Source organism: Schistocerca americana, chromosome 2 (genome assembly GCF_021461395.2).
Source record: "Schistocerca americana isolate TAMUIC-IGC-003095 chromosome 2, iqSchAmer2.1, whole genome shotgun sequence".
NCBI classification, from domain to species: Eukaryota; Metazoa; Arthropoda; class Insecta; order Orthoptera; family Acrididae; genus Schistocerca; species Schistocerca americana.
The window spans coordinates 137,450,979-137,474,456 of NC_060120.1; the positions used below are offsets into that span (position 1 = coordinate 137,450,979).

The following is a 23,478-nucleotide window of genomic DNA, read 5'->3' on the forward strand; positions in this document are numbered from 1 at the left end:
GTTTCAATAGTAGCGAACGCAAATTAGTGTTTGGCAATGAATTAATCTAACAGAATCGAACGGATTTGCGGCTCCATAGCCTGTGAGCGCGTATGGTACACTGAACAAAGGGAGTCTGAACAGATTTATGAGAGCTGCTGTAGCAGCATTAGCTAACGTGGCTTGCGAACGATTTGCTTTGTAATGCGGATGTAAACTCTGGTAACAGAGAATTGTGCATTACAATGAGTTCTGTGTCTCGTAGCCTCACGAGACAGAGAGAGAGATACCTGCGACATTGTGAAGTATGTACGCGTGAGGTACACAGGAACAGCAAGTGTGTTCTCCTGTAAGTTTGTAACATTTTGTAACCTCAATGACGTGGTGCTCTTTAAGAAGTATAGTAATGTATACTTTATCATTGATATGGACATTGGGATACGAGCAATGCCTAGGACGTATGATTCTACAGAAAGATGGTGAAAGTTCTTTCGAACACGTTCTGGACGAGATGACACAGGATATTATCAGGGTGTACTTTGGGTATTACAAATGCATGGCGATAATTTCTGATTCACCTTATGCCGTATGGGACAAGGCAGCGTCGCTAAGGGCCAGGATGACCTATGTGTTAGACGGCACGGATGATGGTGACGAGCAGCTGTTGGTGTCCGCTTTGGATGCGGACTGCCTGGGCTTCGTCATTCGGCATGCCGACGCTTCGGCAGCTGTCGATGCTTTGCTGTCTGCGTCGCGCCGAGCTGTTCGTCGCGCCAGACTCCGCCTCCTGCTGCTGCCGGTGGATAGGGACCATCCCGTCAACGCGAGCGACGTCTTTGGTCTCGCAGATATCAAGCTCGTCCCAGATATTCTGGTGGCCAGGACAGTGGATGAGGGAAACAGGTTAACAGTCTTGCCAGTCTGTTTTACTTACTCTTACATATTACTAAGTCATTTGACTGTGTTGATCACAAAATATTGGTCCAGAAGTTGGACCATTAAAGGAATAAGGGGAGTAGCTCACAATTGGTTCACCTCTTACTTTAGCAACAGGCAGCAAAAGGTCATTATTCACAATGTTGGTAACGGCTGTGATGTGGGATCCGAGTGGGGTACTGTCAAGTGGGGGGGGGGGGGGGGGTGCCCCAGGGAACAGTGTTGGGGCAGCTCCTGTTCCTTATTTATATAAATTATATGCCCACTAGTATTATGGGTAACTCTAAAATATTTCTGTTTGCTGATGACGCTAGCTTGGTAGTGTAGGATGTTGTGTGCAACATTGACTCAGTTTCAAATAGTGCAGTACATGACCCCAGTTCATGGCTTGTAGAAAATAAACTGATTTTAAATCACAGTAAGACTCAGTTTTTACAGTTTCTAACACATAACTCAACAAAACCTGACGTTTTAATCTCACAGAACGGGCATATGATTAGTGAAACTGAACAGCTCAAATTTCTAGATGTTCAGATAGATAGTAAGCTGTCGTGGAAAGCCCACGTTCGGCATCTTGTTGAAAGACTTAATACTGCCATTGTTACTATTCGAACGGTATCAAAAGTGAGTGATTCCTCGACACGTATTATAAGTCTACTTTGCTTATTTTCATTCACTTATATCGTATGGTATTATGTTTTGAGGTAACTCTTCCCATTGTAGAAGGATATTTTTGGCTCAGAAACGGGTGGTTCGTGCAGTATGTGGTATGAATTCACGAACCTCTTGTCGACCTCTGTTCATGAGTCCGGGTATTTTGACATTGGGCACTCAATATGTATATTCCTTATTGACGTTTCTTGTTACCAATACTAGTTTATTCCCAAGAATAAGCAGCTTTCACTCGGTTAATACTCGGCAGGAATAAAACCTCCATTTGGATCGGACTTCCTTAACTCTTGTGTAAAAAGGTGTGCAGTATGTTGCTGCATTCATTTTCAACAAGCTGCCACTCGAATTCAAAAATCTTTACAGTAAACCACGCGCTTTCAAATCGAAACTGAAGCGTTTCTTCATGGGTCACTCCTATTCTGTCGAGGAGTTTCTTGAAAAATTAAGCTGATTCTTATTGTAATCCCTATAGCGTTAACTTAAAATCATGGACTGACCTTTTTTTAGGTTCATGAACATTTATTTTTATCTGTTATTACTTTTATGTTGTAAGTTCATGTACTGACAAGTTCCATGACCTTGGAGATTTGCTCTTCAATTTGGTCCTAAGTAGCTTCACGTGTAAATAAAAAAAAAAATAAACATTAATTTTACTTCTGGAGATGAAAGTAGTAGTGAAACAGTAAATTTTTTACATTCTGACACATTCATAAATAGCTTTTCAGATTCCTGACTCCGACCATCTTGAGTGAGCATTTAGGATCTAAAAACGAAAATTAAAAATTGTGTGTGGTTACGGTGTCACACGTACAGGAGAGTTGCTTTTATTGTACCAGCTCCTAATTTGCATCACTGCTAAAAAAATTCGTACCTGTTGCACTGGCATTTAGTGAGGTGAAAATAACTACGTGCTTCTTACAGCCATAGTGCGAGCTATGAACTCTGTGCGTTGATGAACAAGTGGCTTAAGAGGCAGCGTCGATTTTAAAGGATTTCCATTTCATGGGGTTTTGGTACAGCAACCAGTATGCAGAATGTGGTGAAAACAACGGCCTTGGCTACAGAATTGATTGTATTGCCTTATGTATCAGTGGGACGCGTTTCACCTTACACAAGGAATCTTCAGACTTACCTACATTAATTACAACAGTATTACAAAGGGTTGATCCTAACTTGCGAATGGGAGATTACAATATTTTTGAAAACTATCATTATTCTGTTGGTCAGTGGATTTTGGGTGCCATTGTTACGGCACCGGTAAAAATAGACTACCCACCTTACCTGCAGTGTGGGCCACTTTAACGTTACAGTGCGTGTACTCTCGAACAACAATAGATGCTGGAAACCGACCATCACGGGTATGAACGTAATGCAGGAGCCCACGAAAGTAAATACTATGAGACATTCTAAAACGTAAGCAAACATTATTTTCAACACAGACTTAAGTTTTTATTGTTTTTTTAATTGTCATCCTGCATTACATTTTAGGCAATCAACAACAAGAAGAATCACAAAAAGAATGACTTCGACTGCATCTCAATACATCAGTTACATTGCAGAGCGAAACTGACTCTTGAAATAAACAAAACGCGCCGCTGTTGCACGTTCAGAGACGCAAACGTGAACCCCATGTTGCTCCTAATCGCGATGTGATTTACTTACTACGATGCGACAAACGCTTTGCTTATTGCCAGTTACACTGTTATTAAGTGGACTGGAAACACTACAGATGTCCAATCACATACAATGAAAAATAAGGAAAGGATATGCTCTTTGGCCTTTTATTGATCTTTATTGCAGTACTAAAATGGACGTAACTATAGTGAAAAACCGAATATCACCGGCCAGGCTAATGGCTGACCAAGGATCTGACGGAGCCGTTATGGGAGGTGTACGTAGTTGTGTGACTGGACATCTGTAGTGTTTCCAGTCCACTTAATAACAGTATAAATACAATAAGTACAGTGCTTGTTGCATCGCTATTACGAGAAACGTGGGGTTCACACTTACGTCTGGGGAAGGGCAATTGCGGCGCCTTTAGTTTATTACAAGTGCCATCACTTTGAAATATCTCGGAATGTAAATGACATATTGCTATGCAAGTAATGTCATACTTTTAGTGATTTCTCATGTTATAGATTACGTAATAAGTAATACGGGGATCCATTTCAAAAACAACGCAGGTTTTATTTGGAGATAATATATGCTTACATTTTAGAAGGTCTCATAGTATTTACTTTCAGGAACCCCTGCCTTACACTCATACCCGTGAAAGTCCTTGGATGATATCAGTTGTAGTTCCAGAGGCATTCCCGCTGAAACGTATAAGTGAACCTCCCTGTATAGCAAAATAAGTTGAAGTAAGTGTGTGCTCACATCATGTGTTAAAAGCGAAACATCCGATAACCTGTGGATGAATAAAATAATGTTAAATGTGGTTATCGGGACTTACGCTGTTAACACGTTACGTGAGCACCTACCTCCTTCGATTTATTTTACTGTATCACTTACCAACACCATATTAGTAAGTTGAAAAAAATTAAATATTTAATCTTAGAACTTGTCATCAAGAGTTTCTAATACTGCTGTAATTAGTGCAGGTCAGTCTGAAGATGCCTTTTACAAGGCGAAACAAATGTCATCAGTGAAAAAAGGAATAAAACAAGTTCTGCAACGAAGAAGTTTTCGGCACAGCGTTGATTTTGTTGTAGTTTTAATGGCTCTGAGCACTATGGGACTTAACTGCTACGGTCATCAGTCCCCTAGAACTTAAAACTACTCAAATCTAACTAACGTAAGGACAGGACACAACTCCCAGCCATCACGAGGCAGAGAAAATCCCTGACCCCGCCGGGAATCGAACCCGGGAACCAGGGCGTGGGAAGCGAGAACGCTACCGCACGACCACGAGATGCGGGCGGTTGTAGTTTTAATCCAACCTTTTGTACATATGGTGAAGAGCGTTACTGTTACTCATATATGCGGTAATCAGCAACATATTGTTTTATTTATAGGTGAATATACGTGAAATAACCTTAGTTTTCAGACGGTCGTAAATCTGCATTCGTTTTGGCTCATTCCTAAGGAACTGACAAATAGAAAACGGCGTCTTGCACAGGTACAAGTTTCTGATATTGTACCGGTAAAATATGAAAAGTTTTCTGGTATGATGAATCTTTAAAAAATGCGTTTTTCCATTATTTGCGCAGCGTAATGTTCCGAAATGATGATGTGAATTTTTTACTTTGCCATTTAACCCCAGTTATTAATTCAATATGGCAACAGAAAGGCATAATGGAAAGTGGAGCACAGCTGAACTGCATTTAACTGGAACACTACATCTGAGTGTGACCGAGGATGAAATGAATGTGCAGGCATGTAAAATGTTTCTAAGTCAACAATTAAGAGGCATGCTGCAAATGAAAATGTTGAGTGCAAATTGGAAGAGTATAACCCTGTATTTCAGTTTAAGCATACCGCACGTAAGAAAACATGGGTTCGACATTGTAGAAGGAAACGTATTGCCCCATAGTTCAAATTCAGAGGAAGCCATGACAGGCAAAAAGTGGCCTGAAGGTATCCTTCGAAGAAATATCGCCGAATCCGTGGAAAATAATAAGAGCTTCAAACAAAACTTCCGAGATCTTGTCAAGGACCCTGTGAGCTGAGAAGTAGCCCATGATTTTTTCCTTTTAGAGCGGAATGAAGCAAAGGAAAGGAAATCTAAAACTACAGATCATTAACCAAAAGGAAGGGTTTTACAGACTTAAAGACTCTGCCGGGAAGCCACCATAGAAACTCATTCGCAAAACTGAGTTATGGTATAGCGAACTGTTTGAGGAAGATCGAATGAAAGAATGGGTTAAATGCATAAAATGAAAAATGTGGATTCACGCAAAGTGTGCAAGGATGGGGGACAGTAGGCAAAACTTGATATTGCACTGTATTAAAATAGTGATGTAACAACTAAAATATGGAACATTTCCTTAAACTTAATCTAATACACATCTTTAAATTCAGGGACATAGTTTACAAGCGTGGTACAATTTATTTACCCAGTGGTACGAAATAGGAGATCACTTGCTAATTTGTACCGGTTGTCGATGTTCGGAAAATTTAGGGTAGTGTATTTATTTTTCTCAGAATTTCTGCTGTTTGAATCAGGTACCAAATACTGCATCCTGATGTTGAACATGGCATTATTTAAATAATTTTGTAACTTAATCGTTAGGCTATAATAAATAAAAACCCCCAAAGAAGAAATTTAGGCCACTTTCTTATACCAAGTTACACCTACTTCTGAATTTGCCGCTAATGAATACATAATATGAAAACTGCTTACTGATTTTAAAAGAAGTTACAGACGAGAATGGTTTTCACTCAAAAATTGGAGAACGTATATATGCCTAAAAACTTATAAGAAAAGCTGCAGCACGTAAAACCGCTAAATACAACATAAAATATGCTAATGTGAAATATAATGTTACCACGTGCGATAAAATTGAGCGAATAATTCGGGTAGAAAGTGGCAAACTTTCATTCGGGCAGAAAGTGGCAAACTTGCAATTAAAACAGTGGACAAATTAAAATTTCCTTCCCGACACGACATACATAAGGACGGCAAATACGACGTGTATCAATTCCGACAACTGTGAAGAGCATTATGTAGGCCAAAAGATATGAAAATTACTGACGCCTTAGAAAGACCATACATATGCTAGTAACAAGGCATCATTAGGTCTCTACTTCTGATTTCATTAACGTATCGTTACGAACACGGATGAAAATCTAAAAATTTGGCACGTGATCGACAAGGGACATAATTTCGACACAAAAGAAGAGCTAGAAATTTGGTACAGTAAACGGGAACCTATCGTTTAAAACACTGAATGAACGAAAAGAGCTCATCACGGACGCGTATTTCAACGTATACGATTACCTCCTGCTCTGGAAAGCTGCTCAACAAACTACACACACCTGGAGCTCCGGGGCGCCCGTTCTGCTACTGATGCTTGCTAGAGTTGACTAAGTGGGATGTAAACAAACCAAGAGTCGAAGAGATACCGTTCTCTGGTTGACACTGCCCAGCTGATCAGCAATATTTTACGAATTTGTATAACATTTATATGTAAAGTGTAAAGTTAAAGACGTATAATGATCTCAAGTCCTAGTTAAATGTTTGATTTTCATCTATTTATCGAAACAATACGAACCGCCAGCGGGTATTTTTTATGTTTTCCAAGCACGGATTATTTTCTCGTAGACAAAACATTCAATACTTCATTAGTTTCACCAACAGTGTGGAGACAATAAAACGGTAAACCATTCCAACCTTGTCCTCTCGCACATGTATATTATATTGTTGATAAAGTTAAATTTTTTTAACGTGTTCAGATCGTTAACGACCTCAGATCCTAATGATAAAGAGTCTTCAAATGTTTTAAAGTCATGCCACAACTGAGCTTATTGTACGATACTTCTCGCATTTACATCCGCGTACGGTCTTTGGGACTGTGGATAACATTCAGCCGCATGTCCGACTGTATGACCCGATTCTGAATCGATATGCATATTAACTTGAGCAATTTTAGAATTTGTAAGAGAATGTTATCTATCTCATCTGTCCTGTTTGACCAAAAAATTTGAAGCTCTTTAAGTTTCTGACTTTAATAGTGCGTACTTCAAATCTTTCATCGATACCCATGTCTTCTTCTTTCGTGTCAGCAAAGAATTCCCCCCACTCATTAGAGGTCCCCAAAGTACTCTATCCAGCCACCCACTCTGTCTGTACGTTTGACAATGGAACACATGTTGTACTCATTTCGTTGTCACTTGTTCTTTTAATTTCAAAGAACATTACTTTGATCATTCTATATCATGAATTTATCCTTCCGACGGCACATTTCTATTCCTATCGTTAATATTTTCCTTGTAGGCATCAGAATTTAGCTTCACTACACTTGTTATTAATTTCATCCCATAGTGGCTTACTTTGCTTCATTCTTTCTTTATACTTTACATCTTTGTATTTCCTCCTTTCAACGATAAATTGAAGTATTTTTTTCTGTCATATAAGTCCTCTTCGCAGTTACCATCTTTGTTCTTGTAACCTCTGTTAACTGCCTTTTACAGGTATGTCCATTCCTTTCCAGCTCAACTGATTAGAGGTGATGGTATGCATTATTTTCAGACATCTTCAAATACACCATCATACTTCAATATCCCACTTGACTAAACATTTACTCTTCCTTTACATACTCTTAAGTGTCAGATTTTTCTTAAACATTACTAAATATTGATCAGTTTATGCTACTTAATATAGCTTGCAATCCAATATCTGTCATAATGATGTAATCCTGCCGGTAACTCCTTGTGTGTACAAGTTTTTACCATGGATGTCTCCGTTTCGTAATAGCTGAATAGTGTGTTATTCATTACAGACACCTTCATTCCTCAAAGAACTTGTCAAACAGAAAGTAGGAGTGGACAAAAGTTCCCCTAATCCCCATGGGACGGAAAACTGCTGGCCAAGACTGGGGAATCAGGAATGACAGGCATGAAGATTCACAAAGCAGCGGAGACTGTAATCTCCCCCCTTCTTCCATCTATTGTCCACATTAGTCTTTTACGATGATTTGAGAGGAGCGAAGATTACAATGAAATTTCTAGCTTACTTAGCTTTTCATGTAGGGTTGGTTCCAGTTGTTCTTGTCTATGGGTCTGATTCTTGAAGCTGAAAATGTCACATTTTCGGTCCTCACGGTTGGATGGAACTAGATAAATTTGAAGATAGTTGTTGCCGTATTTTTGTTTTTAATATATTTTCTCACATTGTAGTATATCATATACTCTTTCGATTTTTCACATTAACAAAGCCCAAATTATATTGTTCGCACAAAATACAAAAATACGTCCTATCACATCAGAGGCATGCTAACTACTCTTTCACTCTGCCCAAAATTCAACGGGCTTACAATTTCTCTTAACAAATGATTTTCTACTAGTTTCTGTTGCATTAAGACTTTCGATTATTACTTCATAAATTAGTCCAGAAATAAACATACTAACCAGTACGGTATTGCATAGCTAACATTAGAAATATTAAGTGTGCCATTAGGTCGCAATTTCAGATATTTCTAAAAAAAATAATTTTAACTGTATATTCAGAACTTGAACTTATCGATTATAACATCGAGATTAAGTATATGATAAACTATTTCATTTTCATAAATTTTGGCTCGAAATATAACATGCCTTCTAAAAACTTATATGGTACTTTTCAGAAAAGCAACGAAGATAATTCTGATCTGTCCAAAATTCGAAAATAATACTGGTATGGACTATTACTGTTGAGGAAAGATATTGCTAGAGGAGGATGTCCCGTAACAATATCCTGTATTTGAGACATAATGTTTAACAACAGAAAATGTTGTCTGCGGTCCAAAAATGTCTAGTTAAAGGACGGGGAGGGGTGACCATGAGAAAAATTCTGAAAAACCAATTAAAAGTGTAATACGCTGCGAGTCAAAGCATGGAATGTCAGGAACATGAATGTAACAGGGAAACCAGAAAATCAGCAAACCCAAATGAAAATACACAATATACATACGGCAGTGAAGTGTAATGGAAACAAAAATTTTTGGTAAAAACAAAACGAGCGGAATATGGTATAAAGGCAGTAGAACTCGTTAAGAATAGGAAAGCGCTGCAAAGAGTGGGTTATTGCTATCCATTCATTAGAACTGACAGTAGCCCAAAGCAAAATACAGAAGTGGAGTGAAGATGTCAAACATGGTAGATGAAGGAAGAGAGAGAGTGTGTGAGAGAATTAATCGGGTAACGCAATAAAAGGAAATGAAAATACGCGAATTGTGGGTGAGTGAGCACTATTATAGAAAAAGGAAAAGATGGCAGAATTACAGAAGAATACAGACACAGCAGCTGGAATAAATTTGACCTTCATATTCAGGGTGTCACTAGGTTTCTTTTCCAAAGTGTTTTTCATCCTGTCCTCCTTCATTGATACTTCTACGCCACATCTGTTTTCACAAATAACTGCGGCTCCACACTTCTGTTAAATTTCGAGACTAGTTCATTTAGCTGTTACCGTATAAAATAGCGTTCCAAATTCCCTATTTTCCTGTTTTCTATGCTTTGAAACTCTCCAGTCTAAGTATCAGAAGAAATTCATTTGTGAAGTCGAAATTCATTTGTTGAGCGTGCCAGGTTTCCTTTTTCAAGACTACAGCACACACTTCTCTTAGTCACAGTTTACAGTGTCGTTTGCGATAAATGTGTTTTAAATAGACAAAATCCAAAATTCATTTTCTTGTGTACATTCTCAAAATTATTTTCCGTATTTTGCAAGTAAAGCTATTGGGATACTTCACGAGCGATTGATAATCTTTTTTGCGATTGAAATACAGAGAGGCTCAGTAGGTAACCTCATCTTGCATCACCAGCTTCAAGCTGGTGACAGTAAAATTTACAGGTCAAGCGACATGGCGGGACGAGCTGGTGGTGGCGCGGTGGTACTATGGGAGCGGCTTAGACCGGCCACTGGCTGAGCCGTTTCCAAGTAGACTGACAAACTTGGAGGGCCGCCAGCTGGTTTTCGCGACTCTTCACTATCCTCCATACGTCGTACTGGAGGGCGCTCCAGGAACCCTCGACGGCACAGAGACCCGCATTCTCAGCGAATTCATCAACAAGGTAAGTAAGCAAGGGCTACAACTACACGAAGATCAGGTTTTAGTAGACCGCAACTGTAATTCAGTTCTTACGTGATTCATGGCAATTTTTTTGTTTATGCTACGTTCCAACGGTTCAAATGGCTCTGAGCACTATGGGACTCAACTTCTAAGGTCATCAGTCCCCTAGAACTTAGGACTACTTAAAACTAACTAAGGCCATCACACACATCCATGCTCGATGCAGGATTCGAACCTGCGACCGTAGAGGTCGCGCGGTTCCAGACTGTAGCGCCTAGAACCGCTCGGCCACCGCTTCCGACTTATGCTACGTCTAACGTTCTCAATTATCCTTGCTACGTATTTCAAAATTCATCCTCCTCAAAGATTTTTTGCCACATAAAGGATATTACAACACCTAGTGAATATCGAAGCCTATTTTCTAAAAATTTGCTTTTCCTTATGGAAAGGGTCCTGTCTTGACGATTTTTTTTTGCCCTTCTCCGTTCAGACTTCTTCTTGTCCGAATGAATCTTTCAATTTTCTAGACCAAATAACAACGCTTAACGCATTTTATCTCCACTCAGTAACTTAACTTTGCGATTTTCTAAACGTTGGTGTAATTATTGTTATAATATGCAGTTACTTGCTTTTGTCGCCCTCGGAAAAAACAGGCTTAAGGACGAGGTCATTTTATTGACAAGTTACTTGACAGGTTTTGCATCATTGGTAGGAGTATAAGGCAACAAAATTAGAAGAGATGGAACACGCATGTCAAAGTAGAGGCTGTCAAAACAGTCACAGTCTACTCACAGTGTGCCTCTGCCCTCTGACGACAACGCATGTGTGTATTCTCGTATGAAAGTGATCATGAAGGTGCTGAATGGCATCCTCCAATAGACTGTCCCAAGCATCTTGCTCCTTTTCCTTGCAATTCGGCAATGGTTGTATCAGTTTCTGGAGAACGAGTAAGTTCCCGCTTTATAACGTCCATCCAGAAAAAGCCCGTTGCGTTGTCCCAGCGGTGTGTAGACGTTCCTGTCGAAGAAACTGCAGTAGTACAGGGATGAAATCCAGTCCAATATGGCCGGCACTGGTTGCTTTACCCTGCAGAGACATCAAATGTGATCGCGAGCGATAAGTGCTGGCTACGCATGCAACAAAACCCGAGATGGAACCTGTGTGCCGAGAGCGAATGCACTTCGGGATAGACGTATCACCTGGTCTACGCCACACACGTGTATGTTCCATCAATCGCTTGCAGACAGGAACTACTCTCGTCACTGACGACCACAGAACGCCGTTCCACTCTCGTGTCAACTCTTTCGCTTCATCAGAGTAGCCATGCTTGGATTATGATATTGAGGGTGCACCTAATCTAATGAAAGGCTACATGCAATTCAGGAAGTAAAAGAGAAGGTATGTGACACGTTGCCACTTAGACAAGTAGAAGATACAAAAAATATAGACAGATAAGGACGAATGTGGGAGAAAAGAATAACGCCACTTCAAGCAGTTACTGACGCGACGTGGAGAAATCTTAAGGGGATACGGAATCGGATTTTGGGTTAAAAAATCGAATTTTTTTTTATTGGCGTATTATATTCTGCCATGTTTCCTCTTTAAAATGACGTATCATACATAGCTCTACTACAATTATAACTATTTTATTTTTATATATTTGTGAGATCGGGTATTGCGCTTTAGTTATACACGTCTCTCGTGGCTGACCATGAACTTTTTGGCAGTACCTTTAAAGTGACATGAATTCAAATATCCCGGTTTCCAGCGACTATTTATACACTAGTTGCCCGAAAATGTTTCTCTCTGGTTTCCTCAAGTTACTCTTTGACTTTGTGGCGGGACTGTTTTGTAAACAGTGTGATATAAGAAAGTAGTTGTTGTTGAGTTATTTCGTATTTAGTGCTTCATTTTTCGCAGTGAAAATGCCTAGAGCTAAAGCAAAAGTATTTAAAAAGCGTGTGAACTGGCAAAAGAAAAGAAATAATGATTCATTAGCAAAGCAAAGCAGTTCATCATCATCACTGTTGGAAAATGTGAATCCACTTATTACTGATTTGCCGAACGAACTTACACCAAATGAAAACAGTGCTTCTCATAAAAAACTAAGAGATTTGGAAGAGAAATATAATTTACTTGATAGAGGGAATGAAGTTTTTGAACTCATTGATACGAATATATTGTGTGAAGCTCTTGAAAACAGTTTGTGCTGCAAAAAATGTCATGGAAACGTTTCTCTGAAAGTAGAATCCCATGTTGGCCTGGCTGCCCAGTTTAATTTAATATGCAGTGTTTGTAAATACAGCTGTAAGTTTCCAAGTTCGGTTTCAGTAACTGTAAATAATGGATACAAGAAAACTGAACTTTATAGTGTAAATATTAGGTTAGTTTATGGATTGCGAGCAATTGGTAAGGGCAAAGCAGCTGGTGATATGCTATGTGGTGTTCTAAATCTTCCAAGTGCACCTTCAAAGTTTGAAGCTTACAATTATGTACTAGGATCTGCAGTTGAAGATGTAGCACAGAAGTCAATGCAGGTTGCTGTGGAAGAAGCAGTGGAAGAAAATGACGGCAGTCGTGACCTCACAGTGGCGTTTGATGGCACGTGGCAGAAAAGGGGCCACACCTCCAACAATGGTGTTGTAACAGCAACTAGTGTTGATACTGGCAAGGTTATTGATGTTGCAATAATGTCTAAATACTGTAGGTGCACAGGCAGGCTGAAAAATGAACACAGTGATGACTGTATTGCTAATTATTATGGTAGTAGTGGTGGCATGGAGGTTGCTGGGGTGAAGAAAATTTTTCATCGCTCTTCACAGTGGTATAATGTTCGCTATGTCAAATATCTGGGAGATGGTGACTCTAAAGCATTCAAAGAAGTTTTGGAAAGCAAACCATATGGGAACAGTGTAAATATAAGCAAACTTGAATGTATAGGACATGTGCAGAAGAGAATGGGTGCCAGGCTGAGAAGGTTAAAATCAGTTATGAAAGGGAAAAAACTAGATGATGGGAAAACCTTGGATGGCAGAGGAAGATTGACTGATTCCATAATAGACCACATTCAGAACTGCTATGGCCTTGCAATCAGGCAAAATACAGGCAATCTTGAAGAAATGAGGAGAGCTATATGGGCTTTATATTTCCACACCACATCCACGGATGAGCATCCACAACATGGTTTGTGCCCCAAAGGTGAAAACAGCTGGTGTAAATACAATAGGGGACTAACAACAGGAGAGAAATACATTCACCACCACAGTCTACCATCAGCCATCATGGCAGAAATAAAGCCCATTTTCAGAGATCTGGCTGACAGAAGTCTTCTGATGAAATGTCTTCACGGAAAAACGCAGAACCCCAACGAGTGCTTGAATAGTGTGATATGGCATCGTCTCCCAAAAACAGTGTTTGTCGGAATTAATACACTACATTTTGGTGTGTATGATGCTGTGGCAACCTTCAATCTTGGAAATATAACTAAATGCCAGGTCCTTCAAAAGTTGGGTATGTGTGTTGGTTCCCGTACGGTACGTGCTATGTTCTTTTTAGATCAGCACAGACTAAGGCATGCTGATAATATAATCAAGACATTAGTGAAAAAAGCAAGACAGGTGCAGAGGGGTGCCAAAAGAAGACTTGAAGATGATTATGAAGACTGTGAAGGGGGTATTAGCTACGGATCAGGACTGTTTTAATCTTCTTTCTCCGTTTCCCGTAAGTTTACTTTTTACTTCATCTAGGAACATTATCTCAGGTACTGGTCAACCTAGAAGACTGAAATTTTTATGACGTAGTGACATAGGCCCCTATTACATACTGAAACAACGATTTTTTTAATTACTTGATTTACAAAAGACTTAGGGGTGATAGTCTAGTAAAAAGCGATGGAAAAAATTTACTTAAAAATAAATGTACAATATCTCTGTAAGAAAATACTTTGACAATAAACTGTTGTTTCAGTATTGTTGTAACATATGAATGCACATACAGTAAAATTTTTACCTCTCTGTCTCCAGTAGTTTGTGAGAAAATGTTCCCTATAGTAGGCATATATTAACATTGCGGGGATAGGTGATTCCGTATCCCCTTAAAAGAGGTGTCGCAAATACAGCTGATAAAGGCTAGGATTCAATAAGACATAACAACGCAGCCATGGACGGGACATCTGAGTTAGTGATGAACGAAAGAAACTGCAAAAAAAAAAAAAAAAAAAAAAAAAAAAAAAAAAAAAAAAAAAAAAAAAAAGAAAGAAAGAAAGAAAGTTAATGCTACAATATAGGTCACTCAGAAATGAAATTATCCGGAAAAACTGCGAAGTTAATGAAAACTTGGAGGAATATGTGAAACAGATACAAAACTGTAACTCGGTGACCTAGACACTCCACACAGATAATGGAGTACAGAGTAAGTAGTGCAAGAATTAGAAATCTCAAACGTAAATGAAAACTGGGATACGAGTAAGAAGATAATGTGCGAGATACGATATTCATTTGTGAGACTCAAATACCTATTCACGAATTCGGAAACAATGTATGTCTAGGTGTAGATGCAGTCATTAACTCACAGGGCACAGCAGGAATTATGCGAGCTTTTAATCAAAGCAGATCTACCTGATGAAATTTCATCACTTTTAATAGACTATAATTACTGCGGTTCCAAAGACAACAAGATAGGATGGGTGTGAAAATTAGCGCTCATCCAACAATTACTTAAGATAATTCAAGGCGAAAGCGAAAGTAGTTTAAATAAGAGGGGATCAATTTTGTTTCTGTAGTATCATATCAAATACGTTACAGGAAACGAGACCTGCGTCCCACTATCCTCCACGTTGAAGATTAAAACAAAAACAGTGTGAATGGAATATTCGTGAGATGGCTCGCAAAGTTCATACAAACCGTTTAGCTCAAATAGGAAGTACGTCACCAAATGCAATCAGAAATTTTCACTTTGTCATAGAATTTTTATAATTGTCACTGTAATAGAAAAGCCTGAAAGACCGAAAATCACTATTCCTTACAGCGATTTTCATTATGTACACCTAGCTACAATGGAAGCAAACATGGGACAAACCGAAATGAAAGATCATAATTTCTTTTACTGATTCTGGATATCAAAATTCCTGTACCAACTCTTTTATATAATTCTAAAGCTTTGTTGGACATACCTTTCTCTGTAATAAGTAATACATATATTTTATCAAAAGGAAATAGTGTACTAAGAAACACATTTCTTCAAAGGGAAACAGTAGAAAAGTGACCCAGTCGTCATTTTCAATGTCTTATCAGGTCGAGAAACTTTTAATTTTGAGAAAACACCTTGCCTCAAAATTAGAGAAGCTCTATCACATAAAAAAAAAAAAAAAAAAAAAAACACTGTAGAGAAGTAAGGAAAATGAATACCGAAAATATCCATAAAAACTAATATCTTTCCATAAACAAATATTATCTATGTTCAGCTTGATACTTATTCACAGTATTGCAAATACTCCATGTCGGTGAGATAGTGTACTACTCAGAAAGTCAATTTATAAAATTTAAAGCTCTTTGCCACACACATTGTGGCTTACTGTAATGCCATATAGCGCTTACGTTATCCTGCTTTTTCTAGGGACAGTTTTCCGAAAATGCACGACACTCCGAACGCATCTAAAATGAATTGTTCAAACGAGTGAACTGTCTCTGTTGCAATTATGTGACTGTTTATTAATTCCAGTTGGGGCTCCTGTTTTTGATGGAATTAATGAACAATTACATAACTGCAACAGAGACTGTTCACTCATTTGAATCATTATTTACTACTGTTGCATGCCACAATGGAATGAAATGCCACATATGAAATTAATTGTATTCTAATTATATTTAACTGATTTTAAATGCATTGTGTAATTTTTTCTGTCATTTATATATTTATTTGTTTACATTTAGACAAATTATTGAGTGCCACAGAGACCTGTCTAACTGTAGGGTTTTTTCCTAACATTTTGCTTTAAATGGAATTTCATAATTTCCGATGCAGTTCTTCTGTACTTGGTATTTCCCTATTCTGTTTCATGATATTAAATGGAAATTGCTTCTGGAATTTTTTGACTCCCTAGCATCTGTCGGTTTTGTTAATATTCACGTATTTTACTTTACATTATGGCCAAAAATAAAATCCCCACTTAGAAATTTTATGTAGGTTATTTTTAAACAACAGTAACAAGAAAAGTACATTTTATTCGTTTACATTTCTTTATTTAAGGTGAAGTTGAGTTGTGTTGAACATATTACATCTAAATTAATATTTTCTGAGTCCTTTTTCATACCTTTTTAAGTGCCTGAACTCCATCTGTCTTCACTCAACAAGTTCTTCACATTTACCACATTCAGTCTCACATCACAAGACATAGGCAATTTCCTCAACACACTCTATTCTATTAATAATTTTTTTAGACATAGATGCCCTGAAATTCTTAATAAGATTTGTGTTCGAAAAATTAGGACTACCATAAGTGCTCTGCACCCAGCTCTGCGCAACTTTTCTGGACAACATTGCCATCTTGGTAAATGAATGGCCCAAGCCTTTCTCCACTGAAATGACCCCTTGCAGTATTTAATATATCATTATTAAAGACAGGGGAGACGGAGTCTAGTTGATACAATTGGTTACAGGCCCAATAATTTTTAAATGTGAAGAGGTTTGCAAGTGGGAACGAGAGTGGAGGGGTAACAGATTGATACTCAGTAACCACACGTGCGCTGGAGGAGATGGTTGCTTGCCGCTGTGTTTTTTGAATAAGAACAGTTTTTTTTTCAACTGCACTAAAAGTTTTACTATGCACTTTCACTTTTTATTTTAGGGTTATTCGTGAGCTAATTGAACAACCAAACACATCATATTGTTTCATGGTTTGAAGGTAAAAATATGAACTTTAAACAATAATTCAACCTGCTACCTGTTTCTCGTAGATTTTAAATTAAGTGTAACGGCGTCGTTTGGGTCAAGCTGATGCGCTTCTTTTGGGTCAAGTTCATATGGTGTATCAATTTAAATAACAAATATTTTCTTATGTGGTATTTTTTTCCGAAATGCCGAGGAATTATAAGAAGAAAACTGAAAAGGGGGGAAATACTCTGATATTTTTGAGACGGCACATTAATAAATTAAGAATGGCTGGATGTCTATCAGGGAAGCAGCAAAAACATATGTTATAGGCCAAATGACGTTTCATACGTATAAAGCTAAAAAGGAAAATCATCTTGAAACACCAGAAGCGGCTGGGAATTTGAAAATGGGATATGCTATGCTGAACATCGACAATTATTGAATGATGATTTGGAACACGAGCATAGTAACTACATGTTAACAAGTGCTAAAATTTACTGTGAATTAACTCCTAAAGTGTTCGGGAACTGGCCTATGAATTTGCAGTAGTGAAACAAGTAAAAGTGCCAGATACTTGGATAAATGCCAAAATGGCAACTTCAGAATGGTTTTATAAATTTTTAGAAACGCATCTCAACTTTCTTTAAGAGAGCCGGAAGTGAGTAGCCTTAGTGAAGCAACTAGTTTTAATCGGCACAACGTTGGGAGTTTTTTTGAAAATTTGAGACATGTTTAAGAAAAACATAAGTATTAAAGAAAATATGTGTGGAATGCAGACGAAACTTGGGTGCAGACTCTTCAGCGGCCAAGGAAAATTATTGTTGAGAAAGTAGTTCGGTATGTTGCAAAAGCCACTTCTGCTGAGCGAGAGCAAACAGTGACAACTGCAACTTGTGTCAGTGCTACTGGCAACGCTGTCCCCTAACTCTTCATTTACCCTAGAATGTTCTTTAAAGACTATTTCAGAAAGAGAGGTCTGCCAGGATGTATTGGTACTGCACATCCGTCTGGCTGGATAACTGTGTCATGAGACAATTTCACAGCCACGTAAAGTCAACGCCCGGCCATCCCTGCCTTTCGTTGCTTGACAATCACGATTCACCATTGTCAGTGTAGGTGTTAAACTTCTGTAAAGACAATGGAGTTGTTTTGCTGTCTTTCCCTCTCGCCGCTTATAGCCCCTTGACATATTTGTTTGTGGACCATTCAAGAAATACCACTTTACAGCTGTAGACAACTGGCTAATTACCAACCCTGGAAAAACTTTAATAATTTATGACATTCCTAATCTCGTAAATAGTGCCTTTGGAAATGCCATGACACTACATAATATTGTCGCGATTCAAAGCTTCAGGGATCATGTCGTATAACCCAGATATTTTGAAGGAGGTAGATTTTTTGCCAGTCCTTGTAACTGATAGTCATCTTTCTACAACACCAGAGGACCAACAACCTTCTACGTTAGGAGGAGACCAACAGCCTTCAGGAGAAGTCCATCATCCTTCTAAAGCCACAGAAGTCAATCAACCTTCTACCTCAGGAGGCGTTTAACATCTTTCAACATCGGTATTAGCATCTTTCAACATCGGAGTCATCCCTTGTCACTATTGGCCATGGAGCTATCTCTCCCATTGTTGCGCCAGAACAAATTCGCCCTTGCCTTTAGAACACATTCTCCCCACATACACGAAGCTTCCCAGCTTCCACAACACAATCTTTCTTCAGTTCCTCTCTTAGTTGCATCTACAACTTCAAACAACTATTAATGCAATCCACGTTAAATTACTTATCATCAGAAGAAAGGTCACTTTCCAGTCCCAGTATGTCAGGAGTTGATACATATCAAGAAAAATTTTTGTTTTCTTGATCATGTTTCTTTGTACTTGAGCCTTCTTTGAAATGTTTCTCTACGTAACGATGAGATCAGAAATGCTTCTTAGCGCTGTTTGAGGAAGTTGAGATACCAAAACCGTGCTCAGTTTTAAAAGCAGTCTGCCTCAACTCAGTTTTCTGTCTTGTGTTGCTATCATTTTCATTGCCTTGCACAATCTGGTACCGCAAATTTTCTTCTGACCACATTTGTGACTCGAACTGAAGTTTCAAGTTTCATCCTGTTTCATCGATATATGTCGTACAGTTCAGTGGTCAACTGATAACTTCCTAGCAAATTTCCTTGTCGAGAGTCCATCAGCTTTGAGTTCCTTCCTTGGAGAAATGTCTTCTGTTTCCCATGACCTGCAACACCAAACACTTGTTATTTGTTGCTATTGTAGCACAACAGATTAATATAAAAATTTTCTGGATACTTACGGAATTATTTATTCGCACAATTCTTCACATAATGCACAAAATTATCCACAACAAGCAACAGCTGACACTGAAGTGGAGGGAAGACAAACTAGAGATATGTGGTGGAGTGTCATGAGACTTCAGACTATGTAAGTGCCATCTAGTAACAGTTATTGTAAATAAATATCTCATTTAATTCTTCGTCATATAAAAAACTGCCTTTTTGTGGGTAAGTAACGTACAGTACTTGTTCAGTAATTACTCAGACATTAACTGGAATGAGCAGAGACCAACTTAAAACCTCACAATAATACTGTTGTTTCTTACAACTATGCTTGTTGACCTATTTTCGTCACTGTTTAATCACTTATCACTGTTTTTTAATGTCGTTTTATTAAATCTTCAGTAGCAGTTTCTGTTAGCTCACTACATTATTTCACCACATTTTTTTGCAAAACATTAACGAACTTTCTTTTTTTATATAATAATATTGTTGTATGGCACACTGGAGCGGTGGAAGTGTTTCGTTTCGAAGCCACTTCGGCGACTTCAGTCTCATTCAGCCAAGGGCACCCTGTTTGCAATGTGAGAAGGCCGTTTACCAGTTTCTTTGTTCAAGGTATTTTTCTCTTATACTATTGGAATATTCTACCAGGTACCGACGAAGAATTCACTAAATGTATTTTACATTTCATACTTTCTGCGTTATTTGTCAGAAAACGTAACGAAGAAATTCTTGTACTTCTTCAGAGTTCACACGCAGTTACAGGATTTCACTACACGCCGTGGGTACAATGGAATTAGCAATCTGAACCATGGCTCAATGTTAGTCACGGTGGTCAAAATAAGAAAACTCGAAAATTGTTTATGACATTTAATGGCATCACCATAATTAAAAGCCTATTCCAAACGAGTTCTAACACAATAAAACAATTATACAGTTAGGTTTGGTACTTGGCTTGCCATTACCAGCCAAGCTTCGTTCTGGAACCCTGTACTAAGCCCCCACAATAACTGGCCGGTTGGCGTGCTGACACACTGTCTGCAACAGGGTCACGAATGCTGAAGTACCCTTTTCTCCCTTGAATTATTTTCTGACTATGTTGCAATATTATTTCAGTGTTCACGTCAGACAGGCTATTGAATACCTGGCATTTGCTTCTGACTTCTGATGCTGTTTCTAACGCTAGATCGTCATTTTTCTCTAAGGTGAAGTGTATATTATGTTCACCGTCTTTTAGCTGGTGATGAGTTTATTGCCCAGAAATAGATGATTGGTCCTGAATTCTCCGGATCACCATATACGGCTCACAGTTCATTTGAGGGCTATGCCCGTTTTGCAGACGAACGTAAATTATATAGAAAATAAGGAGATCATTTCCTTAGTATGGGGCTGCTTTTCAGATCTGACCATATGCCACTCTTAAGCCCATATAATTTTTGAACTAACCATAATTTTTACAATGTAGAGAAGTGGTTAACACAAGGGGTTAGAATATACAAAGTAAGTGGATGAAAACTGACCTGATCAAGATTTGGTGGCCGTGCAATGCAGGTGAACGGTAAACTGCTCCTGATAAAGGCAAACAGATGAAAGAGTAGATATGTAGGAAGTTGGTGTGAATTTCAAAGGAGAATTGAAAGAACTTGTGTGAAGTGAAATATGGAGGTTTGTAATGAGAATTGGAGGTGGAGAGTACATATAGTTGATTAAAGGGTGGAAGGAGAAAGGAAGTACAGCTGTTGGTAACAGGCATAGGTGTTTAGATGAGGAACGTAATTTCACTGCAGTTAATTTGTTCCAGTATGTATGTTGTGTGGAGGTGTTTGAAGCGGGATAGCTGAAAAACCAGTTAGGTAAGTTGTAGGGCAATGTCGTATTTTGAACGAGTTGTCAGGTTCGTAGGGTTTCTTTCGGTGTTCCACGAATTTGAAGAGGGATGCGAAAATAGCTAGTAAGACATTCATGATGTGAAAGGCGTGCAGACACAGAATGTCGGGCATAGCGCGACTAGGACCAGCAGGGAATGGTATAATTTAGGAACAACTGAGATCCAACCACCGTTATCTAATATACGGGCGGAATCTTTCGGCTGATGGCCGATGAGAAGAGCTTGTTCTGGACAGAAGTATTTCCTTCGTTAAGCGTTACATGTACAGGGTGTTCAAAATTCAGAACTTTTAGAGATGGTAGTACGAACCAAGACCAGACAAAAATGTGCAGTAAACATAAGTTCTAAAATGCATTCGTGAAGAGATATAAATATTTTTTCATCTTTGATATTCTGAAACACATTTCTTGTAGTGCAAGGTCTTTGGTATTACGACCGACCTATAGAATGATGTAAGCAAATGAAGAACTAGTTTGTGTTTTGATAATTTTGTGAAACACAGTTGCAATTTCATCTTTGTACTTAACGAGGTAATACAAGCTTGTTATTACATAGGATAAATGGCAGATATGATCATTTGTTCCTGTCTTTCAAAAGGAAGCAGGTGTCAAACCCTTGCTCTGTATGCTTAAAAATATATATGCAGAACGCACCGTTCACTTCGCACAGTTGTTCAGTCGGTTTCAAGGACTAGCAGACTCCTGCTCCGTAATTCCAATAAAGTGTTCCATGGGAAGTAACGTATGCGTGGCACTTACCTAGAACTATGAACAAGGTTTATAGTAACAATGCTAACAGACTTTTACTACAGAGTGTGCCCATTTGTTTACTGCATTCCTTAGATCGTTCGTAATAGCAAAAAAATTGCAGCTGTTCCGCCGTAACTACAAACGCCGGAACGCAAGAGTAGACAAGGTGGTGAAGAAAGGGCGGCCCGTAGTGCGCCCCCTGCAAGTGGCCTCGGCTGCTTAGGTCGGCCCGCGTCTGCAACGTGTTTAGGGCTTTGCTCTCAGACTGTATTGTTTTCATGTCCCAAAGAACAGATACCGTCTATATATATATATATATATATATATATATATATATATATATATATATATACACTCCTGGAAATTGAAATAAGAACACCGTGAATTCATTGTCCCAGGAAGGGGAAACTTTATTGACACATTCCTGGGGTCAGATACATCACATGATCACACTGACAGAACCACAGGCACATAGACACAGGCAACAGAGCATGCACAATGTCGGCACTAGTACAGTGTATATCCACCTTTCGCAGCAATGCAGGCTGCTATTCTCCCATGGAGACGATCGTAGAGATGCTGGATGTAGTCCTGTGGAACGGCTTGCCATGCCATTTCTACCTGGCGCCTCAGTTGGACCAGCGTTCGTGCTGGACGTGCAGACCGCGTGAGACGACGCTTCATCCAGTCCCAAACATGCTCAATGGGGGACAGATCCGGAGATCTTGCTGGCCAGGGTAGTTGATTTACACCTTCTAGAGCACGTTGGGTGGCACGGGATACATGCGGACGTGCATTGTCCTGTTGGAACAGCAAGTTCCCTTGCCGGTCTAGGAATGGTAGAACGATGGGTTCGATGACGGTTTGGATGTACCGTGCACTATTCAGTGTCCCCTCGACGATCACTAGTGGTGTACGGCCAGTGTAGGAGATCGCTCCCCACACCATGATGCCGGGTGTTGGCCCTGTGTGCCTCGGTCGTATGCAGTCCTGATTGTGGCGCTCACCTGCACGGCGCCAAACACGCATACGACCATCATTGGCACCAAGGCAGAAGCGACTCTCATCGCTGAAGACGACACGTCTCCATTCGTCCCTCCATTCACGCCTGTCGCGACACCACTGGAGGCGGGCTGCACGATGTTGGGGCGTGAGCGGAAGACGGCCTAACGGTGTGCGGGACCGTAGCCCAGCTTAATGGAGACGGTTGCGAATGGTCCTCGCCGATACCCCAGGAGCAACAGTGTCCCTAATTTGCTGGGAAGTGGCGGTGCGGTCCCCTACGGCACTGCGTAGGATCCTACGGTCTTGGCGTGCATCCGTGCGTCGCTGCGGTCCGGTCCCAGGTCGACGGGCACGTGCACCTTCCGCCGACCACTG

General features: G+C 39.3%; 1 protein-coding gene across 1 annotated transcript in view; it reads left to right on the forward strand.

The window, feature by feature from the left end:
* The first annotated feature begins 598 nt into the window (after positions 1–598).
* LOC124593829 (glutamate receptor ionotropic, kainate 2-like) overlaps positions 599–23,478 on the forward strand; it is a 179,061-nt gene continuing 156,181 nt past the window's right edge. The window contains exons 1-2 of the mRNA XM_047132176.1: positions 599–882; positions 10,050–10,299. Coding sequence (XP_046988132.1) covers positions 599–882; positions 10,050–10,299 — 534 coding nt within the window. The remainder of the gene's footprint in view (positions 883–10,049; positions 10,300–23,478) is intronic.